We start from the raw sequence: 25,493 nt of genomic DNA, 5'->3' as shown, positions 1-25,493 counted from the left end.
GTTCATAAATTTGTCTAAATCTGTGTTAGTGAGCACTTCTCCTTTGTCCTTTGCTGAGATAATCCATCCACCTCACAGGTGTGGCATATCTAGATGCTGATTAGACAGCAGGATTATTGCACAGGTGTGACTTGGGCTGGCCACAGTAAAAGGCCACTCTAAAATGTGCACTTTTACTGTATTGGGTGGTCCAGGGGGGTCAGAAAACCAGTCAGTATTTGGTGTGACCACCATTTTCCTCGCACAGTCTTCTTCATGAATTCTCTGAAACAGCTTTGGAGATGGCTTATGGTAGAGAAATGAACATTCAATTCACAGGCAAAAGCTCTGGTGGAGATTCCTGAAGTCAGCATGACCAGTGCATATTCCCTCAAAACTTGTGACATCTGTGGTATTGTGCTGTGTGATAAAACTGCACATTTTGGAGTGGCTTTTTATTGTGGCCAGCCTAAGGCACACCTGTGCAAAAATCCTGCTGTCTAATCAGCATCTTGATCTGCCACACCTGTGAGGTGGATGGATTATTTCAGCAAAGGAGAAGTGCTCACTAACACAAATTTAGACAGATTTGTGAACAATATTTGAGAGAAATAAACCTTGTGTGTACACAGAAAAAGTTTTAGATCTTTGAGTTCAGCTCATGAAAAATGGGAGCAAAAACAAAAGTCGTGCATTTATATTTTTGTTCAGTGTATTTAATAACCGGAAGAATAATTAATAATTAAAATTTCACTTTCAAAATTTCAGGTTTTTCACATTTTATTGTTAAAGGATAGTTTGTTAATGTTAATATTTTCATCATTTAATGTAAGTTTTTACACTAAAACAAAGAGAAAAATTTATTCATGGGTATAATGTAATATTATGTTTTTCACATTAAACTAAGAACATTTGGAGTCATTATTTATCGGTTATTATGCTATTATTTTAGTTGAGATCACATTGGTCTGTATGTGGAACCTGAACAAAAACGACTACGACATCCTTGATTGTTAATATCTTAAGTGTAATTTTTGCTGATTCATCCCGCGGGCCGGATTGGACCCTTTGGCGGGTCGCATTTGGCCCCCGGGCCGCATGTTTGACACCCCTGATTTAACTGTTCCACTGTAGTTCAGATGGACGTAGAACACACAGCTCCTTTATCTGTTTCAGTCCTGCTTGTTTACTACAGAATCATTGGTGTAAACACATTTAGGATCAGATCTAACATCGGTTGCTTCGGGGCCCTGCTTCAGCGTAGGAGTTCAATCCAGGAGCTTCCTGTTCCCCAGCAGAGCCCTGAAATCTGGAGTCCAGATGTGAAACCTGATCGAACTCCACACAAGTTACCGCCAACTAAATCCAGACCAGGTGTCGGTGACTCACCCCCTCACACGCATACAGTTAACACAAATAGCATGTGTGCGTTATATTGTGCAGAGAAGGGATTTTGTGTAACGTCTTTCAACTTTTCCGAAGTATTTCAGTGTTTTCAAAGGAGGTGTGTCGAATGGAGGGCTGTTTCCAGTTTCTCTGCTGCTGTTTTCAAGTAACGTTTTCCAGCACTGAGATTCCGATCAGACGTTTTCACAAACTCTTGTAACTATGGAGACACCAACGCTGCAGTGGGACTTAAACGCAGTGTCTGGGGTTGTTCGAGGACATCTGGAATCCTGCTGTTCGCTGTGGATTTATCATGTGTGCGTGTTGTGTGGGGTCGTACCTTCACCAGGTGTTTGTTGACCCATTTTGTGAAGGTCTTTTTCTGAACTCGGTCCCGTTCATCTGCAAAAAAAACACAAACAGAAGCCGTTAAAAGCACATCGGTGGGTTCATTTTGAATCCTTCGAGCCTGTTGTAGTATTAATTACGCTTTTTTTTTTTTTTTTCGCAAAACACACAAAAAATTGTTTTGTAAAAGCAAAAATATTATAGATTAACCCTTTCATGCATGAATTATGAAAACCTTAATCTAGATTTTTGTCCTGAGTGTTTTTATTCTATACTTTAGGCATGAAAAAAACAATGTGATTGATTTTTCTTTTCTTTTTTTTTTTTTTTATGAACCTATTTTTCATGGAGTTACAAAAATGTCCACTCAGCTGGACACCATGCATTTAATTTTTGAAGCTCAGAAACATGCATTTACTGACATACTGTGTGAAAACTATTAAATAAAAGCATTTTTAACCTCCTGAGACCCAGCAATGCATTTTGTCCTCTGTGGGGGACAAAAGTTTGACAGTTTTACTTAAAAAATGCTGTCCATTGTAAAGGACAATCCATTAAAAAAAATAAATAAATAAAACTAATTTTAAAAAATGTCTCGGAAAAAAAACAAAACAAAACTGTTGTATAATGTAGTTTCCAATCAAGACAATTGTTTAATGGAAAAAAGCTAAAAATTTCACTTTCCTGGGTCTCAGGAGGTTAATGCTGCTAATCCCATGTTTTCTCACATTTTAACATACTATAATACTAGTTATTACTCACTCAGATAATATGCGAAAAAAGAAAAAAAACAAAATTTTTGTTAAAAAAAACAAACAAAAAAACCTCTGTTAATTACATTCTAATAACAGTTAACAATTGATTTAGATAAAAGAACAGGAAAGTTACAGTCATGGTCTGAATGTCAGTGTATGGGATGATGCATAAGTGTCCACTGTGTTGGCTGATATGGAACTAAAACAACAAAACCCATGAATATACAAGAGAACAGCTGGAGAAGAACTGTCAACTGTAGTGACCACTATGCATGAAAGGGTTAATTTAATATTTTACATCTACATTCTGCATCTGATTATTGATTTTAACCCTGTTTTAACCCTCAATATGTAAAAATGGTGCAATATGTGATAATGTCATAATTTTTCACCTCATTATGTAATAACGCCACATTTTGTAATAAAATTCTTGAACACATTTTGTAATAAACTTTGCTGCATTTTGTAATAACTTATACATATTGTGTCTTCCAAATTCCAGTGCACCAGTAAGTTTCCCGTCATTAATACTAAATTAGTGCAGCTTTTGTCTGTGGTTTGCAAATACATTTTCCATTATAATGAATACAGTTACATTTGATTTAGGTTTGACCAACTAGTTTTTAAAAATGAATTCTAATTAAGCTGGAATGCATAATGTTGTTCTGCTGGTATGATGGGGGTTTTTTTTCCCAGTAAAAGCATAAATTTTGATGGTTTATTACATAATGCACCAAATAATTATATTTCCTTAAAAATAAAAAGTGGTACACCTGCATTTTGTAATAACAGCTGCAATTTGTAATAAGTTATTACAAAATGTAGCAAAGTTTATTACAAAATGCGTTCAAGAATTTCATTGCAAAATGCGACATGCTATTATAAAATGTGGTGTTATTACATAATGAAGTGAAAAATGATTACATTACTACATATTACACTTTATTATTACATAATGCAGCACGACAAACCCTTTAAATGTTGTGTTTTTGTCATGATGCCTCTATGATTTCAAATGAAAAATACACTATTTTCAAAATACTACATGCAAAGTAAATTTTAATGCAAAGTAAATTTTATATGCAATGTAAATTACATTGCTTGTTATATGTCAGTAATTAGCAGTAACACTGATTTTTATGCATTATTGTTTTTTGTGCTGCATCAAATACTCACATTCTTCACACTAAGCACAAAAAATTACTTCTTCATTTCTACGTTGATTTGAATGGGTTTCAGTGGGTTATTTTTTGCACTTAACAGTATGAGCATAGCTTATCTTAGACTTTTTTAGGAGATGATCTGGAAATATCAAGATAAAATAAAAAATATACAATCTGACTAAAATTCATACCATATGCATGAACAAAAAAACTGTTGAAAATGAAAAAATAAAAGCGGCAGTATTGCACAACAGTCCCTTAGGGTTAAACTTACTCTTTACATAGTGAAAAGAAAACAAATCATGGCCAGGAAGGAAGAAATATCTTGTGAATAAGGATGCAACAACTGCGATATTTTTTGTCCGATAGCTAGTACTGATATCTGTCATATTTTCTGATTTTTAATTTTGTTTTTGCTGCTGTTTTTCCCACATTTAACCTTGCAATCTTCATCATAAATATAAAAGTAGTTACTATTTTAATCTATTCTCTGTTCTATTTCAGCCCCTCCACACATTATCTTTGAATGAGCACAGATCAAACGTACAAAAAATGAAAAAACCTTGAACATAACCCAACAGATAAACATTTACCACTGCGATCGTTGACATTACATCTTACGCATCGATGCTGATATAGGCCGAAATCTGCAAATATCAACCAGTACCAATTAGGGCTGAACGATATGGACAAAATTTCATATCTCGATATTCATGCCAGATATCTCCATATCGATACGATATGACTACGGGTTCGGTGAAAACCAAGCATTTTTCAGAAAAATACAAACATCATAATACAAAAGAATGTGGAAAGTGCAGTTTTATTTGTAAGAACTCACTGCCAGTCATCAACATTAACATAAAGTACAAATAAATAAAATTTGTTGTGACTTCCAGAGCTGCACATGCATCTATATCGTTTATATCGTTGCTTTTTCGATATTAATATCTTGAATGTTCCTATCTAGATATCGATACGATAACGATATATCTTTCAGCCCTAGTACCAATGTCCAGCTGATATATGGGGGCATCCCTACTTATGAAATGTTAGAAAAGTACCAGAAAGTTAGACTAAATCATCTCTTTCTGCAGACACATTCTTTTTTCCCAGTGCTTTTTTCATCTCACAGCCTTTGACATTCATTTGGTGACCTCCCAGACATGTCTCGACTCTTAACTTGGGAACCACTGCTTTAAAAAATCATTTGGCAGTAAAAACATTGAGCAAAAAAAAAAAAAAAAAAATCACCAAAACCACATTTCTACTCCCTCATTTGATGAGAATCTGATGAGAGAGATCATTAAGTTTATAAAAAACAAGTCTTTCCCACAGTCGCAGACAGTCCGATAAACGTTAGAGCCTGAACCTGGAACATGTGACCATAAACAAACAGCAGTAGATGCTTCAGGGGATCAGACCTGTACCCCCCCCCGATGGTGCTTTAAAATGACACCATCAAAAACACAAAAAGAAAGAATGGTGTTGCACTTGTTAGGAAAACACGATCCATCCATCAGCAGGAACATGTTTCACCTTGTACGATGTTGATGTTTTGGCTTTGGTTCCACAGTGCAAACAGGACCGGTGCATGCCACAGGGTCGATTATACGGTTGAACGCTTTCCTCAAACTTTATCAATCATGAAAGATAACCATCAAGACACGACTTTCACCTCCGCACTGTCATATTCAAGTACAGAGGTGGGAAAAAGTAGAAAAGTTTTTGTCCACCCCATACATTTGTCATATAATGCATTAACCCTGTCATGAATTATGAGAACCTTAGTTAAAATTGTTTTCCTGATTGTTTATATTCCTCTTCAGGCATGAAAAAACTATGCGATTGAATTTTTTTTTTTAAACGAACCTATTTTTCATGGAGTTACAAAAACCATGTGTTAAATTTTTGAAGCAAAAAAACATGTACAGTCACGGCAAAAATTATTAGACCATCAAAAATCATCAAAAACAATGGTTATGCAATCCAATATTAACTCCTGTGTGTATCATGTGACTAAAACAGACAGAAAAGAAGAAGAGCACTGTTTTTGTCAGCACACTGCCATAGATACAGATGTTAGAACATAAGTGATTTTGGTTATTATCAAGAGAAAACATGGAAAATGGATAGATATCAGCTCTGAAATTAAACTACTATGAGCTATTTTTGTTGTTATCATTATATTTGTCCAAACACATGTACCTTTAGTTGTACCAGGCATTAAAATGAACAAGAAACTGAAGAAAACCAGGGTGGTCTAATAATTTTTTCGCAACGGTATCAGAACATGTGATAATCCTGCTGTTTCACAAATAGAAACACATTCTTTTACAAAAAATAAGTAATCTATTACATTGGTCTACAAGTAAAATGCCTCCAACATAAAAGTACTGAAACTTTACCAAGTTTTAGTCACTAATAAAAAAAAAGTTAAGTCAAAAATGTTGGTTGGCTGTACAGTTTTGGGTGAAAATGTGAAATTGTGACAATTTATTAGAGAATGGGTTTCACTTTTTGTCTCAGAGTTACCAGATCTACTTCAAAACACTGTCTGCACATAATAATACATTCACTTTACATGTTCTTTATACTGGAACATTTATAAATCCATTATATAAATGTACATAAATCAGTATAGAGTTGCGAAAAAAATTATTAGACCATCCAAAATCATCAGAAACAATGGTTATGCAATCCAGTCCTAACTCCTGTGTGTATCATGTGACTAAAACAGACAGAAAAGAAAACATGGAATGTCTAAAAGCACTGTTTTTGTTAGTACAATGCCATAGATATTGACGAAAGAACTGAAGTGATTTTGGTTATTATCAAGAAAACATGGAAAATGGATAGATATCAGCTCTGAAATTAAACTACTATGAGCTATTTTTGTTGTTTTCATTATATTTGTCCAAACAAATGTACCTTTAGTTGTACCAGGCATTAAGATGAACATGAAATTGAAGAAAACAAGGGCGGTCTAATAATTTTTTCGCAACGGTACCGGAACGTGTGATAATCCTGCTTTTTTACAAATAGAAATGCGTTCTTTTACAAAAAATAAGTAATCTATTACGTTGGTCTTCAAGTAAAATGCCTCCAACATAAAAGTACTGAAACTTTACCAAGTTTTAGTCACTAATAAAAAAAAAAGTTAAGTCAAAAATGTTAGTTGGCTGGACAGTTTTGGGTGAAAATGTGAAATTGTGACAATTTATTAGAGAATGGGTTTCACTTTTAGTCTCAGAGTTACCAGATCTACTTCAAAACACTGTCTGTTCACTACAATACATTCACTTTAAAGATTTTTTATGCTGGAACATTTATAAATCTATTATATAAATGTACATAAATCAGTATAGAGTTGCGAAAAAAATTATTAGACCATCAAAAACAATGGTTATGCAATCCAATATTAACTCCTGTGTGTATCATGTGACTAAAACAGACAGAAAAGAAAACATGGAATGTCTAAAAGCACTGTTTTTGTCAGTACAATGCCATAGATACTGATGTAAGAACTGAAGTGATTTTGGTTATTATCAAGAAAACATAGAAAATGGATAGATATCAGCTCTGAAATTAAACTACTATGAGCTATTTTTGTTGTTTTCATTATATTTGTCCAAACAAATGTACCTTTAGTTGTACCAGGCATTAAAATCAACAAGAAACTGAAGAAAACAAGGGGTGGTCTAATAATTTTTTCCGCGACTGTAGTTGAAGCCCATTATCAGAAAGTGATATACAGTGTGACAACTATAAAATAACATTTGTAATGCAGCTAATCTGATGTTTTCTCATATTTTAACATATTCTAATACTAGTTATTACTCACTTCATGGAGATAATGTACAAAAAAAACAACTTTTTTTTTTTTTTTTGAGAAAATTGTTAATTACAGTCTAATAACAATTAGCAACTGATTTCCACCAAACATGTCAGTGCAAATCAGGTTTATGAAGAACAGTAAAGTTACAGTAATGGTATGAATTGCAGCATAAGTGTCCACTGTGTTGGCTGATATGGATCTAAAACAACAAAACCTATGAATATACAAGAAAACAGCTGTGAAATAGCTTCCACTAGTCACTTTTCCATTAACCCTCAAATTGTTCGAATATAACTTGTGTATAAAAATTTACCTAATTTTTCCCCTTATGTTTCCCATGTGTCTCACAGAAAAAGTACTGGGTGTGTATTAATCAAACTTACATTATCTGAAAATTTGAGTTGTTTTCTACAACGATGTAAGAATTTTAAATTTCAGTGAAACAAAACATTTTTTTTAAAGCGTTACTGTGTTTTGACCCTAGTGGAAAAATGACAATTTCACCAAAATTCTCGTTTTTGCGCTGGCAAGAGATGGTTTTTGGGGCATAGCACAATTGGTATATTACGCAAAACTGCAATGGAAAGACCTTTTTCTGCCACTAGAGTCATATGAATAAAAAAAATAAATAAAATAAAAAAAACGAATGTTGACGGACATTACAACAAGCGAAGAAGAAGAGTTTTAAAAGAAACTTGGTGCAGTATGTGTGGACACACCAGGAAACCGAATCATTTTTGAATTTAGTACGAGATAGAGGGATAATATATAATAATAATGAATATATCTGTAAATCAACACCATATTTACGTTCGTCGCCATGTTTATGGAATGACTTCTCGTGTCATCTCGTGATAATAAATAAACAAATCATCGCATTTGTGATTAAATGGAAAAACTGACATTACGCACTTGTGTTTTTTCAGTAAATATGGGTAAAGTTTTGCGCAGATATCTCATGGAAAAGCCACTAGTGTAGAGACCACTATGCATGAAAGCGTTAATAATCACTCTTAAGTCACTGAACTCTGCCAGTTATTGTTCTACTCTGCAGAACACATGCTCCATTCTGCACATGCTCTGTTCCATCAGTGTCCAAAGATAATGAAACATCCAGGACATGACGTGTTGAAACTGTCAAGAATGTAGTTTTGTTTTTTCTTGTTCACAATAAATTTTTTTAAAAAAAGCATTTGTTTGTGTCTGTCTCATCTTTTGAAACACCAAAAAGATTTTTCCGCAAATATTTCATGATAATATTTGAGATTTTAAGGGAAAATTTTAAGGGTTTTCAAAAATTTCTTTCCTCTGCTATAGAAGCTGAGGGTGTCCAGCTCCTGCCGATAATTATCGACTGTGTGCGACAACAAAACGAAACTGGAAAAATGTCAAATTTATAAAGAGGGCACAGCTATTATGTGTGATTTTCCTAGCATTCATCCAAAATAAGAGCTTTGATTTCATTTTCGGGATGAGGTCTGATAAAAGCGGAGTTCATTTAACAGAAAATATGATCAGATGTAGCAAACAAAGACACCACAGAAGAAGACAACATCCCGTGGTGCCAACAGACATTTCATTACATTATGACATTACGTCGATGAGTCACAAACAGACTTGTGACTGTTTCTGTTTTTTTTTTTTTTTTTTTTTTTTTTTTGTAACATAGAAGTGGAAATCACTCCTAGAGGCTTCTACGGTCTACAGTTTCATCAGACCACAAAAGTCTGATTTTGTTGTAAAGTCAGAAAGCAGAACCTGCTGACGCATTATCCGTTCGCTGCTCACACAGGACGCGGTTGTTTCTTCATGACATTAAATACAATGGGAGGCGTCGGGGTCGGACCAAAGCTTAACATTCCAAAACTCAAACCTGTGAAATATGTGACACAGAAAGGCAAACTGTACTGATCCCTCTAACAAATAATGAGTTTGCTTGGCAGATTTTTGTAGCCCGGAGCTGCGGATTCCTCCTTTTATCATCAAGGCCAAAGAAATTTTAAGATAAGATGCAAGATATTCTCCTGAAAGAATCACATGGTGGTTTTAACCCATACAGACCCAAACATCCACCGTCAACTGTTTTTTTTTTTTAATGTTTTTATGTTATATTATATTTTTATATTATATACTTGTTGTGAAGTACACTGTGCATGAAATGTGCTGTATAAATAAAGTTGAATTGAACTGAATTAAACCATCTACTGATCTAAAATGTTTAATACCTGTTGATCCACTTATCTTATCAATACATGTAAATAATTGGTATAAAATGCAATTAATCATCTTTTCATGGCAATCAGATATGACCCATTTGGACATTCAGAGGCTACGTAGTTACCGTGGAAACACCGTCATCTTCTACAGCATTGATTCACCAGTAAAACCCATGGAGTTGGATCAATGACAGTGGATGGAGACACTGGGTTTATGTTCAGTTAATGATAGATTTTGCTAAAAAAGTCACTTTGTCTTCAGTTTTCTCTGTTTTCGATATAATAACCCTCAACTTTAATCTAAGCTTTTATGAACATCTACATCAGGGGTGTCAAACTCCTTTTAGTTCAGGCGCCACATTAAGCCCAAATTGATCTCCAGTGGGCCAGACCAGTAAAACAATAGCATAATAACCTGTAAATAATGACGACTCCAAATTTTTCTCTTTGTTTTAGTGCAGTCAAAATTAAATGATGAAAATACTGTATGTACATTTACAAACTATCCAAACAAAAATGATGTGAATATCCTGAAAAAAACTGAAATTTATTGAGAAAAATAAGTGAAATTGTAACAATATTACACAATATCACACCAACTTAATGCAAGTTTTTACACTAAAACAAAGAGAAAAAATTGGAGCTGTCATTTATAGGTGTAATGTAATATTATGTTTTTCACATAAAACTAAAAAAATTTGGAGTCATTCTTCATAGGTTATTATGCTAATATTTTAGCTGAGATCACATTGTTCTGTATGTGGAACCTGAACTAAAACGAGGTCAACATCCTTGATTGTTAATATCTTAAGTGCAATTTTTGCACTTTGCAAATTCATCCCATGAGCCTTACTGCACGCTTTGGCGGGCCGGTTTTGGCCCCCGGGCCGTATGTTTGACACCCCTGATCTACATGATCAGTGAGTTAAATATAGGAAAATACCTAGATTGATAACGTTTATCATGTCTTCCATTCCAAATGTTCCTTCAATCGATCAGACAAGTAGAGTAATTATATATTTTGCTGAAAAAGTCACTTTGTCTTCAGTTTTCTCCATTTTGGATATAATAACCCTCAACTTTAATCTAAGCTTTAATGAACATCTACATGATCAGTGAATTAAATATAGGAAATTACCTGATTTTCAAAGAAAAACACAAAAACTGAGGATAATATTGTAATAAATGGTGTCAAATACTGCATACTGATGGTGGTTCCTAGAGCCAGAACAGAGCTGCGTCAGACTGCATTTCAATATGCTGCCCCCCCCCCCCCCGCATGGAACACCCTGCAAAACAACCAAACTCTATCTGAACTTGTTACTATAGGTGATTTTAAAGCTATTTTAAATGAGTGTGAAATCAATGAGCTTGGTCAATGTAAATGTTTTTAAACTTGCACAAATGATTGTTTTGTCACTATCGATTTTAAGTTTTTTTTTATTATGTGTCGATTATGTCTCGTCTTGTCAGAAACTGTGGATTATGCTGCTTTTCATGGCCAGGTCACTCTTGAAAAAGAGATTTACAATCTCAATGAGGCTTTTTTTTACCTGGTTAAATAAAGGATATGTAAATGATTTAAGAAAGGTTACAGAGAGAGAAAAATTCAATTGGGAACTGCCATAAAAGTAGCACTGGGTCTTTATGGGTTAAAGCAGGGGTGTCAAACTCATTGTAGTTCAGGGGCCACATTCAGCTAAATTTGTTCTGAAGTGGGCCAAACCAGCAAAATAATAACATAATAATATATAAATAATGTCAACTCCAAACTTTTCTCCGTTTTAGAGTGAAAAAAGTAAATATACATTATGAAAAGGTTTACATCTATAAACTATCCTTTCAAAAGATGTGAATAACATGAACAAACTCAAAAAATAAGTGTAATTTTAACAGTGTTATACCTCAGTTTATGATTTGCACATGTAAACACATTATAATTTACAGATCACAGTGGATCTACAAACACACAAAACATTTAAAAACAAACAGAAAATTGTTAAAATTGCACTTACTTCTCTTAAGACATTTCAGGTTGTTCATATTTGTTCAGTTTATTCACATTTTTTGCGAAATTATCCTCTTTTCTAGTGTAAATACATGAAAATATTTACATTTCCAAAGAGAAAAAATTGGAGTTGTCATTATTTATATGTTATTACCTCCACCAAGGAGGTTATGTTTTTGCCAGGGTTTGTTTGTTTGTTTGTTTGTCTGTCTGTCCGTTAGTGTGCAACATAACTCAAAAAGTTATGGACAGATTTTGATGAAATTTTCAGGGTTTGTTGGAAATGGGATAAGGAAGAAATGATGAAATTTTGGTGGTGATCGGGGGTGGGGGGGCCCACGGGGGGGGGCACTGATCAGCCTTGGCGGAGGTCTGTGCTCTCCGAGTGCTTCTAGTTATGATAGTATTTTACTGGTTCTGCCCATTTGCGATTGAATTAGTCTGAATGTGGAACCTGAACTAAAAGGATTGTTAATATCTTATTGTAATTTTTTCATTTCACAAATTCATCCCAAAGGCCAGACTGGACCCTATGGTGGGCCAGATTTGGCCCCCAGGCCACATGTTTGACACCTGTGGGTTAAAGAATTATGACTGTGATACTTTCACCATTTTGACCAGATGTGGTTTGTTACAGTGGAAAAAAAAGATGTATTCCTATACTAGAAGCACTCGGAGAGCGCAGACCTCCGCCAAGGCTGATCAGTGGCCCCCCCCGTGGGCCCCCCCACCCCCGATCACCACCAAAATTTAATCATTTCTTCCTTATCCCATTTCCAACAAACCCTGAAAATTTCATCCAAATCTGTCCATAACTTTTTGAGTTATGTTGCACACTAACCGACAGACAAACAAACAAACAGACAGACAGACAAATCCTGGCAAAAACATAACCTCCTTGGCGGAGGTAAATATATGTGCATTTTTACTCTTCAAGTCTGAGAAAAGTATCAGATAACTGCATAAAAAAGCTTTGATTCGCATTAACTTTAAAAAAAACAAAAACTGCAACAGCTTTTATATATAGAGAGAAAAATTCATCACTCATTTGCAGATACAGTTTTTCTTTTCATCTACAGTTATAATATTCTCTTTGTAAGAAGAGAAGCCTCAGATCATCAGCAGTCGCCTGAGACCATGTCCTGTCAAATATTCTCCAGTTTAATGTGATTTACCCCAAATGGGTGTCGGCAGCGTTGGCCAATAAAAGCAAGAAAATCTGTGACACACTGAGGGGTGTGGCCTGTTTGATAAAAAGGAGGCAGAAGACCACCGCAGACGAAATGGACTCCATGCAAACTCACCTCAATCCTGTTATTTCTACATATCAGAGATTAAACAGTGAATTAAAAGCAGTAAACACCTAAAGTCCCACTCTACCTTTCCTGTAATCCGTGGCCTTGAGCATATTCTGATAGTAGGCGTCCTCTACGAAGACCCTGTCACTGCCCACGCTGTCAGAGGAGTAGTTTCTGAACCTCTGCTCCATGGCCATGCTGCTCAAAACAAAACCAAAGCTTCTGCCGGTTCAGAGGCGACGTCGTCTACTTTATGACAAGTCCACTTCTTCCTGTTGCCTAAAACACTGCTTCCCAATGAGGGCTCCTGTCCTTAAGTGGGAGTGCTTCGTGCCTCTGATTCAGTTCCTGCTGTATTACTCCCTTTTTTCCTCCCTGTCTCTGACATTCTATGCTCTATTTTTTTTTTTTTTTTTTTCTTCTCACCACCTCTTGCAAAATGCCTGCCTGCGGGCTACGATGTCAGCAGTGCCATTCATCACAGAGTGGTCTATGTGGAAGATCCTCCTTAAGGGCTACGCTCACGTCAACCCCACCCACCAAACCACACCTAAGACAAGAAAGACCCCCACACCGCACCCAAAGCATACCCCTGCAGGAGTTACAACTAGTGCAAATGGAGACAGAATACAGAAACAGAACTTTGTAATGAAATATAACATCAAGTTTATTGTGTTTATTGTTTGCACATGACTAAAGCTAATCAGATTTCCTTCTCCAAACACATCTTGCCACCTCATGTGTAGGGATGTAACATTTACCGGTATAACGATAAAATGCAGTAAAATTGCAGATGGTTAGTATTACCGTTTAAATTCTAATGATCATGATAACTGTGTTTGATTAACGCACTTTTAGGGGAAAAAAAACCTTATGTAAAGCTATGTTTTTATGTCAAATATTTGAGTATAGTTTTAATTTATTACAATTTTGATTTTATATACCTAATATTTGGAACCAATATTCACTTTTAAAGATTTTGAAAAGGTTCGTTAAGCATCTTTGTGTTATTTATGCAATAAAGTATATACATTTTTAAAATCAGATTTTATATATTTTTGTGTTTTCTGGCAATTTATGTTTATATAGTAGGTTAAAGTGAAAAAATAATAGGCAGATGAGATAGATGAAGTTGTGCTGAATAAAAAAAATACCAAACATGGGTATAGTAAACATTTGTTTATATAGTATATAAAGGCAAAATCAAAAGGACAAAACAGGATCAGACCACTAAGGGTTAATACTTGAATGCTTCTGCCAAAGAGACAGTGCATTGTGCCTCTTCTTTTATTTATTTATTTATTTATTCTTTTTCAAAATACAACTTGGTTACATTATTTCAGTGTGTGTATACGTACTTTTTTGAACATTTTGAGCACAATTGCAACAATATATATAATATATATATTGATAATGATGATAACTGTGATAATTTTGGTCACAATAACCGTGATATGAAATTTTCATATTGTTACATCCCTACTTGTGTGTTATGCTCTGTTCCAGGCCATTTTTTGAGCCCGTAAGAGACGACTTCAAACCGCGACTCATGATTTTGTAACGTTTCAGGCAAGTCATGCTAAACTGCCTGAGCGCAAGGAATTGTGGTAGTTAGATGTAAACAAACCAGCATGGTGGACCGTACGTTAGACTCATTTACAACCATATCTATCACCAAAGGTGTTTGTTCTTTGCTTATTTGAGGGAAACAGAGGAGGAAAAATGGTGACTAAGGCAAGAAAAGCTGTTCTACCTTTTATGTTATGATATTTGTACAGGGGTTGGACAAAATAATGGAAACACCTTCTATGATGCCACAATGTTAGGTGTTTCCATTATTTTGTCCAACCCCTGTATATTTGAATGAATGAATGAATGAATTAATGAAAGCTTTATTTCGAACATGTCGACAGTGAAATCAAAAAAAAAAAAAAAAAAATCAACCAACAAAATGTAAGTTCTGGTACATAAATGATTGATAAGCAAACAAACCACAAAATAAAAAAATAATAGTAATAGTAAATAAATAAATAATAATAAGATAAATAAAACAAATGAAATGAAATTATACATGCTCGAAAAGGAGTAGGAAGAAGTAAAAACTTGCACTCCTACCCCCAATTTCTATTCCTTATGATCACTATATAGCAATTATTATTTTGTATGAATATCAATATAATAATATGAATAATAATCCTACTATAATGAACGTTCTGTGTCTGACACGTGTTTGTCCGACACGTGTCCCGATGTTGCAGCACGGGAGGGCGTACGAGTGCAATGCCACTGTTGCACCACGGGAGGGTGCTATCGTACAATGGCACCACGGGTACTACTACTACTACTACTACTACTACTACTACTACTACTAATAATAATAATAATAATAATAATAATAACAATAATAATAACAACAACAACAACAATAATAACAACAATAATAATAATAGTATAACAATAGTTGGATACGTATTTGGTATTAATTTATTCTTGCACTCATTGGACTGAAAACTAGCTAACGCTAGAGTAACTGCTGATTATGCAGAACATTTGCAGATAAATAATGTCAGAGCAATACCTTGTTTTATTAAACAATTTGCATAAACACTGCATCCATGGGGGCCACCACTGCTACATGACTTCAGAACTCGGAACTGGGAGTACATCGATCTAGTACAAGGTCACAGGTGGGAAGTCACAGGTTTGACTGCCATTCCAGTGCATTTTCACCAGTAGAAGGTTGGAAAAACATGAGTTGCGGGTTGCCTGGAATGCAGCATTATTTACAAGTAGAAGATCAGATTTGTGCATCTCAAACATTGCCAACCTATCTACTTCAGCTACCATAACGACACAGGCATCGGTATCACTCGTCACTTTTCCATTGACCCTCAAATTACGCAAATATAACTTGCACATAAAAATTTACCTAATGGAAAAATGACAATTTCGCCAAAAGTCTAATTTTTCGATTAAAACTTTTTGCGGTGGCAAGAGGTGGTTTTTCGGGCATAGTGCAAATGGTATATCACGCAAAACTGCAATGGAAAGACCTTTTTTCCCAACTAGAGTCAGGTGAATTAAAAAAACGAATGTTGACGGACGTTACAACAAGCAAAAATGAAGAAGAAACATGTCACAGTATGTGTGGACACACCAGGAAACCCAATCATTTTTTAATTTAGTACAAGATAGAGGGGTAATATATAATAATAATAATGAATATATCTGTAAATCAAGACCATATTTACATTCGTTGCCATCATGCTTAGTTCAAGATTTTTGTTTTTTTGCTTAATTCAAGATTTTTTTGTTTAATTCAAGATTTTTTTTTTTTTGCTTAATTCAAGATTTTTTTTTGCTTAATTCAAGATTTTTTTTGTTCAATTCAAGATTTTTTTTTTTTTTTGCTTAATTCAAGATTTTTTCTCTGCTTAATTCAAGAATTTTTTTTGCTTAATTCAAGATTTTTTTGCTAAATTCAAGATTTAAAAAAATTTTTTTTTTGCTTAATTCAAGCAAAAAAAATCTGCCAATGGAAAAAGTGAAAATTATCTTGGTAAGATTTCTTGAAATAAGATTTTCCAGATCTATTGTCTCAAAATAAGTTCTTATATTTCACTGAAAAGTTCCTCTTTAGGTGATTATGTCTTATTTTAAGTGTGATGAGATATTTCAACTAGAAATGAGAAAAATACACTTGGTAAGATTTAGATTTTTACAGTGTTCTTGCTGCTGCCTCCCTACTACAGAAGTATAAGGGTTTTTAAACACTGGGTTGAAACCATGTAAGGTTAACTGTCAGTTCCAGTTTTACCTTTTGCTTTTGTATTCATTCCTCTTTTACACTGAGGACAGGTGGTACGTTAAAATGAGAACCCTAATTTTAACATGTAGCAGACTTTCCAGTTTTTCCAGGATCGAAGCCTCCATCCTCACGTGACAAACTATCTTTTTCATCCGTCCACACTGTTGTTTTCTATGTGGTCCTTGACAGTGCTATACAAGCTCAAAGCACGGACTCTAACTTTTTTTGACGTCGCTAGTGTCTGCTGTGCTGCAAGAGACAGAAACTATACTTTGAAATCCAATGTGAGTGGGCAGAGCATCCGCACTGAGATGCATCTGTTGAAATTTTATGTCAAATCAGCATCAATGTGGTTTGGATTGGGTTGGCCAAAAATTATTTCATGTGGTTTGTTTGTTCTTCAGTCTTTTTATCTGGATAATTTCTGGATACTCAAAAAACTGTGGACTCAAAGGTTACTGCAGCTGCAAACATATATCAAAATTCATCTCGCCTTATCTTCTCACTTTGATGAATTTGAAGCCTGAAGTTTGACTTTTTAGATGGATTCATGCATGGAACACTCCAGAGACATTGTGATGTTCATGTTTCCGTGCTTTTTCATGTTTTCTACAATTTCTTGTTCATTTTAATGCCTGGTACAACTAAAGGTACATTTGTTTGGACAAATATAATGATAACAACAAAAATAGCTCATAATAGTTTAATTTCAGAGCTGATATCTATCCATTTTCCATGTTTTCTTAATAATAACCAAAATCACTTCAGTTCTTACATTAATATCTATGGCATTGTACTGACAAAAACAGTGCTTTTAGACATTCCATGTTTTCTTTTCTGTCTGTTTTAGTCACATGATACACACAGGAGTTAGGACTTGATTGTATAACCATTGTTTTTGATGACTTTGGATGGTCTAATAATTTCTTCCGTAACTGTATCAACAAATGAGTTGACTATACTTAATATTTTCTAGTAATGTCATCAAACTTATACTCATTAGCTTACCGGCCAATAGGCTGTAAGCTATTGTTGTCATGCGGCCTCCGTCATCATCGTCTGTCATTGTTGTCTGTCGTCGTCTGTCGTCGTCTGCTGTCTGTTGTAGTCGTTGTCTGTCATCTGTGGTTGTCTGTTGTCATCGTCTGTCATCGTCGTCTGTCTTCTGTTGTCGTTGCCTGTCGTCATCTGTCGTCGTCGTCTGTTGTTGTTGTTGTCTGTCACCTGTCGTTGTCTGTCGTCGTCATCTGTCATCGTTGTCTGTTGTCATCTGTCGTCGTCGTCTGTCGTCATCTGTCGTTGTCTGTCATCGTCTGTTGTCGTCGTTTGTTGTTGTCGTCATCTGTTGTCGTCGTTTGTCATCATCTGTTGTCGTCGTCTGTCGTCCGTTACAAAACTTTCAATCGTCGTCTTCTCCGAAACTACAATTCCGATTGACTTCAAACTTGGTATACAGCTTCTTTATGATGATGTCAACAAAAGTTACTGAAATTATTTGGATCCGGCTCTGATTCTGGATTTAGTGCGACTTTGAAAAATTTCCCTATTATAAGACATAGGAAGTGCTGGTAAACTACAAGGCCATTGCTCCTATTTTTTAAGTGCATTGTATTTTTTTTTAAGTATATTTGACACCTAGGCTTACAGTGCTGTGGTGGATCAGTTCTTTTTTTTTCCATATGTTTCTGAGACACACTGAGGAATAATTAATCATTCATTCATTTTCTGAACCCGCTTTATCCTCACTAGGGTCACGGGGGTCACTTGGAGCCTATCCCAGTTACATAGGGGCGAAGGCGGGGTACACCCTGGACATTTCGCCAGTTCATCGCAGGGCTGAACATATAGAGACAAACAATACACTCTCACATTCACACCTATGGGCAATTTAGATTAACCAATTAACCTATCAGTACATGTCTTTGGATGGTGGGAGGAAGCTGGAGTACCCGGAGAGAACCCACGCAGACATGGGGAGAACATGCAAACCCCATACAGAAAGGTCCCACCCCCCGTCAACTGGTGTTGGAATCGAACCCAGGACCTTCTTGCTGTGAGGCACGAGTGCTAACCACTGCACCACCGTGTCGCCATATAATTAATATAATTAATCACATTTATGCAAAAAGTCCATTTGTATCCTTACTAAAACTGTCCACAACCGTATAAGAACTTGTATCTAAATGTGCTCAGCCTCCTGCAGCTCATACACTAAAACTCACCTCAGCTCATATTGGAAAGAATGTTAAAATTAAAGACGTGCACAGGTCAGTAATCTGGAAAAACGGACAGTCCCTCATTTAGACCTGAACGTCCAGAAGTGGTCCAGTGGAGCCTGTTAACCCCAGCTGAACCCGACCTGCACCAGCCAACAGATGCAAGTGTGTGGTCAGAGATGGGGGGGGCTGAACAGGACACACAACACCACACACTCAATGAGACGCCTGTTCCTGAAGACAGACCAAACCAGGACGGGCAGTGGAAACAACATCCTCTGCCATTTCTCGACATGGTACAATCACAAGAAAACCTCGGGCTCTGAACACTCTTCCTCCATCGGGACGCAATTACAGGGAAAGCAGCACTGAGGGCTTTGTTTCCACACATGAAGGAGACGACAGAGGCTTTACTTGGGTGGGAGTGGGATCACGGGGGGGTCTACAGGAGCAAATCCAGCAGCAAAAAGAATAGAAGCATTTAACAAAGTATAATGAGAACAACCTGCAGGACTGAAATCCAATTGGAAGCATTTGGTTGGGATTATTTTTCTTAGATACATTTCCAGACTTGTATAAAAGCATGTGTGGAGACGAATGAACAAAAAGATAAAAGACGACAAAGACTGGGCTTTCAGAAGCTCATAGTACACACACTGCTGCTGAAAATTAACCAGACACAAAGCAGCTATTGTTTCTGCGTCTGGATGGCTGAACAGTATGTGTCTATGTGCAGGAAAATATAAAAGGACAGTTGTTGCATCTGCATCTTTGTTCCGCAATAACTCAAGTGTTCTGCCGTCTGTGTCAAGGTTAGTATCGTTAACGAAAACTAACGAAATGACGAAAACTAGAACTGAAATAAATAAAAACTAGAATAAAAAGAAAAAAACGTTAACTAACTGAAACTGTATTGTGTAGATCTTGAAAATCTTATTTCAAGAAATCTTACCAAGATAATATTCGCAGATTTTTTTTTTTTGCTTAATTCAAGTAAAAAAATCTTGAATTAAGCAAAAAAAAAATCTTGAATTCAGCCAAAAAAAAAACAAACCTTGAATTAAGCAAAAAAAAAAAAAAAAAATCTTGAAATAAGCAAAAAAAAAAAAAAAAAAAATTCTTGAATGCAGCAAAAAAAAAAAAAAGTCGAATTAAGCAAACAAACAAACAAACAAACAAACAAAAAAAATCAATCAATCTTCTTCTTTTAATGCAGGAAAGTTCCAGACTCTCTGTAAATGTCAGACGTTCTAACTTGCACTTGTAACTTAGGCCGTCTCATAAACGTCCCATTACCCTGAATACCTGCAACACCTTTCAGCTGCATTCACTTTCTGCACAGATACTGACACAACACCATAAAAGAGGAATTCTTCAGATGCCTACAGTGGGAGGCGGCCTGTCAGGACAAGAGAAAGTGAACTTACTGATGTTAAACCTTTAACAGACCTTTACATAGTTCTATAATCCTGCATTTGAGCAACAAATACAACCCGAGACTGAAACAAATCCCCCAAAGCCGCCACAGTACTCCCATATTATTGAGTAAAACGGGAATTATCATTATAACGTTTATTTTCACTTAGTTGACTGAGACTAAAGCTGAAGTGAAACTGATGCAGACTGTTAAAGCTGCAGTGTTTCATAGTTTATTAGAGTCATCGGGCTAAAATGTCATAATTACCCTTTTGCAGATTGAAACTCAAGTCATCTGAGTGAACATGAGACGTCTGTATCTTTGTTTGTTTTCAGTCTGTAAACCCAGAAAACACACCCTGTGGTGCAGAATTTGTCTAATCGCAGGTGTTTTATAGACATAAGCAGGTTAAAAACTCTGATCTGCACCTGTAATTACCTATAGATGATCAGAACTGGCTTCAGTTTTCCATAACAGCAGTTCTATATTTATTTATAGACTTTTCATTTGGACAAAGAGGAGAGAGCTGCAGATATTCTGTTGCTTTTGCTCCTTAATTTAAACTCCTATAGCTTTAAACATGTGATTAAGTAGTTTAGGATAAATGATCCATATTTCTGTTAGTGTATGTTTAAAAAGTATAACAACATGACTGAAACTTTTAGAAACGATTAAAAACAAGTGTTCAGAGAACGCAAACCTCCACCAAGCACCCGAACGGTGTGCATGTGTGGATCGACTATTTATTTTTTAAACTATGGATGTGCAAAACAAATTTCATAATGATATTTCACGAATTGCATTTTTTTATGATTTTTTGAAAATGGTGCATAAAAAAATAACAAAAATCAACAGAGCGTAACACAAGAGAAATGGAGCGCAACAATATTTTGTACAAAGTTGAAGCTTGGTACCAGTCATGTGTATGTCAAATTATATTAAATTCCAATCAATGTTTGTTGAGTTATAATGAAAAATGTGTGGCAAATGGAATTTTCAATGTTAAATTGAAATGTCCACAGAGTCCACATTCCACAGTGGATGTGGACAATTTTTTTGCCAGATACAAGATATTGTTATAAGCTACGAGTGTATCAAATTGGAGGCTATTTTAATTGACAAACCCATTCTTACACAAACTGAAGCTGGTTACATTAACTAGAAATCACTATTATTAACAATAAACAAAAGTTGAATGAGCATTAACCCTTTGACGTGAAAGTGACTATTTCCACATTCATTCCAAGACGGTAACAGCACCAGTTCCAGTGAGGACATTGAGTCAACACTCTCAGGTCTAATGTGGTCTCCAGGGTCTGTAAGGTCCACCTCTGCATGAACAGTGAGTGGACCTGCTTTGTTAGGTACCATGAAGTAATGGTACTAATATAAGGAATGATGTTCAAAGGGAGAACGTGAATGTGGACAGGGGTCTGGAGCAGCACTGATGTGGGTCTAATGTTCTAAAAGTCATGTTCCTGTCACCTTACATGTGTTTTCTTGTATTTTTAATGTATAATTCTTGATTTTTTTTTTTTTTGCCACTAATGGGTAAGGAACCAAATATGGTAACTTCCTTAACCTTGATTTTCTACATGATGATAAAAAAATTTTAGAAAAAAAAAAAAAAAAAATCTAAATAAAGTCTTGTTATGTCCTCCAGTAACACACTAAGGTTGAAATTTTGAATTTCAGAGTATTTCTATGAGTGAACTATAAAAGGTTAACCAGTTATGGGTTAGGAACCAAATATGGTAACTTCATTAACCTTGATTTTCTACATAACAATAAAAAATGTAAATTACAAAATGAATAGGTCCTCCAATAACACACTAAGGTTGACATTTTGATTATCAGAGTATTTCTATGAGTGAACTATAAAGGGTTCAACCTTAAAGAGCAGAGGCGATGTTTTCCTGTATCTCCTGCTGTTTGTCAACACCTGAATTTGTTTTTCACAGCAACAAATTCCACAGTTACACCAACAGATACCACTGTCGTCTTCTTCATACTTTCACGCCTTGTCATTAGACTTTATTTATTTGTCATCGTAACAAAAACAAGTGACAATGAAATTAAACATTGCCCTCCTTCATTTACCAGCTTCTCTTCACATTTACCCATAATGCCCTGCAGCTTCCACCCCTCTTTTTGGCCAATCTCCCCCACATTCCTCCTCCATAAACCCCATCAGAACCTGCGAACCAGATGATGCCCGGTGTTGATTAACATTCCTGTCTTCTGTTGGGGCTGATATCGCATGCTGTCACTTGCACAAATGCACAGGCCAGGGTGGTGTTATCTGTGAGAGGTGGTTCCCCCTGTCTGCGAGGAGGGTGGGCGCGCCCTCCCATGGAATGTACCGAAAGAAAATGCTTCTCTTGGCAGAACTGTCATCATAAAAAACATATCAGCGCTGGCTAATCAGGTTTATCACTGCATGCAATCAGTAACAGGAGGGGAAAGGAGGCGTATCGACACAGCGGTGCACTGTGTACCAAACAGACACCACAGGATTACAGACGAGCCATCGGACAGGTTTACTATAGAATGTACAATCTTATGTGTTATAATAAAGGTCTGAAAAGTATTAGAAATTCCAGTCCAGTTTAGAATTTTTCTCATTTAGTTGTTTGTAAACTTTGGGTTGACGTGGATACATTGTAAAAAAAAAAAAAAAAAAAAAAAGTATTATTCTGGCAGCAGGGGTGCCGAAAAAATACTGTTAAATAACAAAAAATAACTATTTAATAAAAATACTGTAATTTTCCGTGATTAAAATACAGTTTTTTGCCCTAACTTTACATTAAATTTTGCATATTTTTGACTTTTTAATGTTTAATAAAGAATATTTACATGTATCAAAACAATCAAATTACCTATAAATATATATATAAATAATTTTCCAATGAGACTCAGTTGTGCAATCCACTGATAAAAACTGTATTTGGACAGTTTATCAGTGCTTATACATGTTATACATTCACAAAAATACATTTATTTAACATTTTTGTTGTGAAACCTCCCGTAATTACACAAGATATTTGTCAATTAACAAACAAGTCTTGTTAAACTTACAGAACAAATACTTCTTTTACGGTTAATTGTCAGTAATTTTTATCTTCTTTTATTATTTTTTGACAGTATTAAACTTTAAATTAACAGTTTAATCTCATGAATAGAAAAGAAATATTTGTGAAATTACAATACATTTGCAAATGTATTTTAACTGTATTTTTCTGTGAAAAAAGAAAAAAATTCTTGTAAAAAGTGAAAATTTTATGGTTATTCACAGTTACAGTTTTTTCCTGTTATTTTACATTTGACGTGTAAAATCACAGTCTGTTTTTGTAATTTCATGGATATTTTCCTGTATCTTAAAAATACAGGAAAAATCTGTAAAATAAACAGTGAAAATCCTGTTAAATTACAGATTTTTTTACAGTGTATACTGAGATATTGAATATTAAAATTATAACACAAAAAAGTCCCTAATATGAAGTCCATACATATATATATATATATATATATATATATTCAAGACACAAATGTAAACATATATATAAAGTTAAACTACATAAGGAACAGACTTATTGACGTATTATTTAACTGTATTAACCCTTTATAGTTCACTCATAGAAATACTCTGAAATTCAACATTTCAACCTTAGTGTGTTATTGGAGGACATAATATTGTAATATTTTTCAAATTTTGTTATTGTTATCTAGAAAATCAAGGTCAATGAAGTTACCATATTTGGTTCCTTGTCCATAAGCAGCAAAAAAAAAAAAAAAAAAAAAATCCATGCACTAAATATAAAAAAAATACAAGAAAAACACATGCAAGAACATTAGAACATCACTTATTGTCATGTAAACAATGAAGGTCAATGAAGGGACCATATTTGGTTCCTTAACTGTAAGTGGCAAAAAAAAAAAAAAAAAAATCTATACAGTAAATATAAAAAAATACAAGTAAAACACATGTAAGAACATTAGAACATCACTTTTAGAACATTAATTATTTTCATGTAGAAAATCAAGGTTAATGAAGTTAACATGTTTGGTTCCTTAACCGTAAGTGGCAAAAAAAAAAAAAAATCTATACAGTAAATATAAAAAAATACAAGAAAAACACATGCAAGAACATTAGAACATCACTTTTAGAACATCACTTATTGTCATGTAAACAATGAAGGTCAATGAAGGGACCATATTTGGTTCCTTAACTGTAAGTGGCAAAAAAAAAAAAAAATCTATACAGTAAATATAAAAAAAATACAAGAAAAACATATGCAAGAACATTAGAACATCACTTTTAGAACATCACTTATTGTCAAGTAGACAATAAAGGTCAATGAAGGGACCATATTTGGTTCCTTAACCGTAAGTGGCAAAAAAAAAAAAAAAAAATCTATACAGTAAATATAAAAAAAATACAAGAAAAACACATGTAAGAACATTAGAACATCACTTTTAGAACATTACTTATTGTCATGTAGAAAATCAAGGTCAGTGAAGTTACCATATTTGGTTCCTTACCCATAAGTGGCAAAAAAAAAAAAAAAAAAAGTATATATTAAAAATACAAGAATACACATGTAAGATGAAAGGGACATGACTTTTAGAACATTAGACCCACATCAGTGCTGCTCCAGACCCCTGTCCACATCCACGTTCTCCCTTAGAACATCATTCCTTACATTAGTACCATTACTTCATGGTACCTAACAAAGCAGGTCCACTCACTGTTCATGCAGAGGTGGACCTTACAGACCCTGGAGACCACATTGGACCTGAGATTGGTGCCTCACTGTCCTCACTTTAACTATTACTGTTACTGGTTGTGAATATATGCGGGAATAACCAAAAATAGTCACTTGCTCAATAAAGGGTAAAGTGACTCCTCCCACTGTCTGTTTTTTCTCCAGCTCATCAGTCCAGAATCAGAATCCTATTTACTGCCATGTAAGTAAACAGGGTTCACATTACTAGGAATTTGCTTCAGTGGTTTGGTTCATACATAGAACATGGCGTAGATGTGAGAAGCATGCAGTTAAA

The 25,493-nt window shown here is 34.9% G+C and overlaps 1 protein-coding gene across 1 annotated transcript in view; it reads right to left on the bottom strand.

The window, feature by feature from the left end:
• Nucleotides 1-25,493, bottom strand: part of pleca (plectin a) — a 354,738-nt gene that overhangs the window by 99,654 nt on the left and 229,591 nt on the right. Inside the window, 1 exon segment of the mRNA XM_030147347.1 lies at nucleotides 1,706-1,767. Within this exon segment, the coding sequence (XP_030003207.1) occupies nucleotides 1,706-1,767 (62 nt within the window).

The sequence above is a fragment of the Sphaeramia orbicularis genome, chromosome 11, assembly GCF_902148855.1.
Source record: "Sphaeramia orbicularis chromosome 11, fSphaOr1.1, whole genome shotgun sequence".
NCBI classification, from domain to species: domain Eukaryota; kingdom Metazoa; phylum Chordata; class Actinopteri; order Kurtiformes; family Apogonidae; genus Sphaeramia; species Sphaeramia orbicularis.
This window is presented reverse-complemented; position numbering and strand designations above follow the sequence as displayed.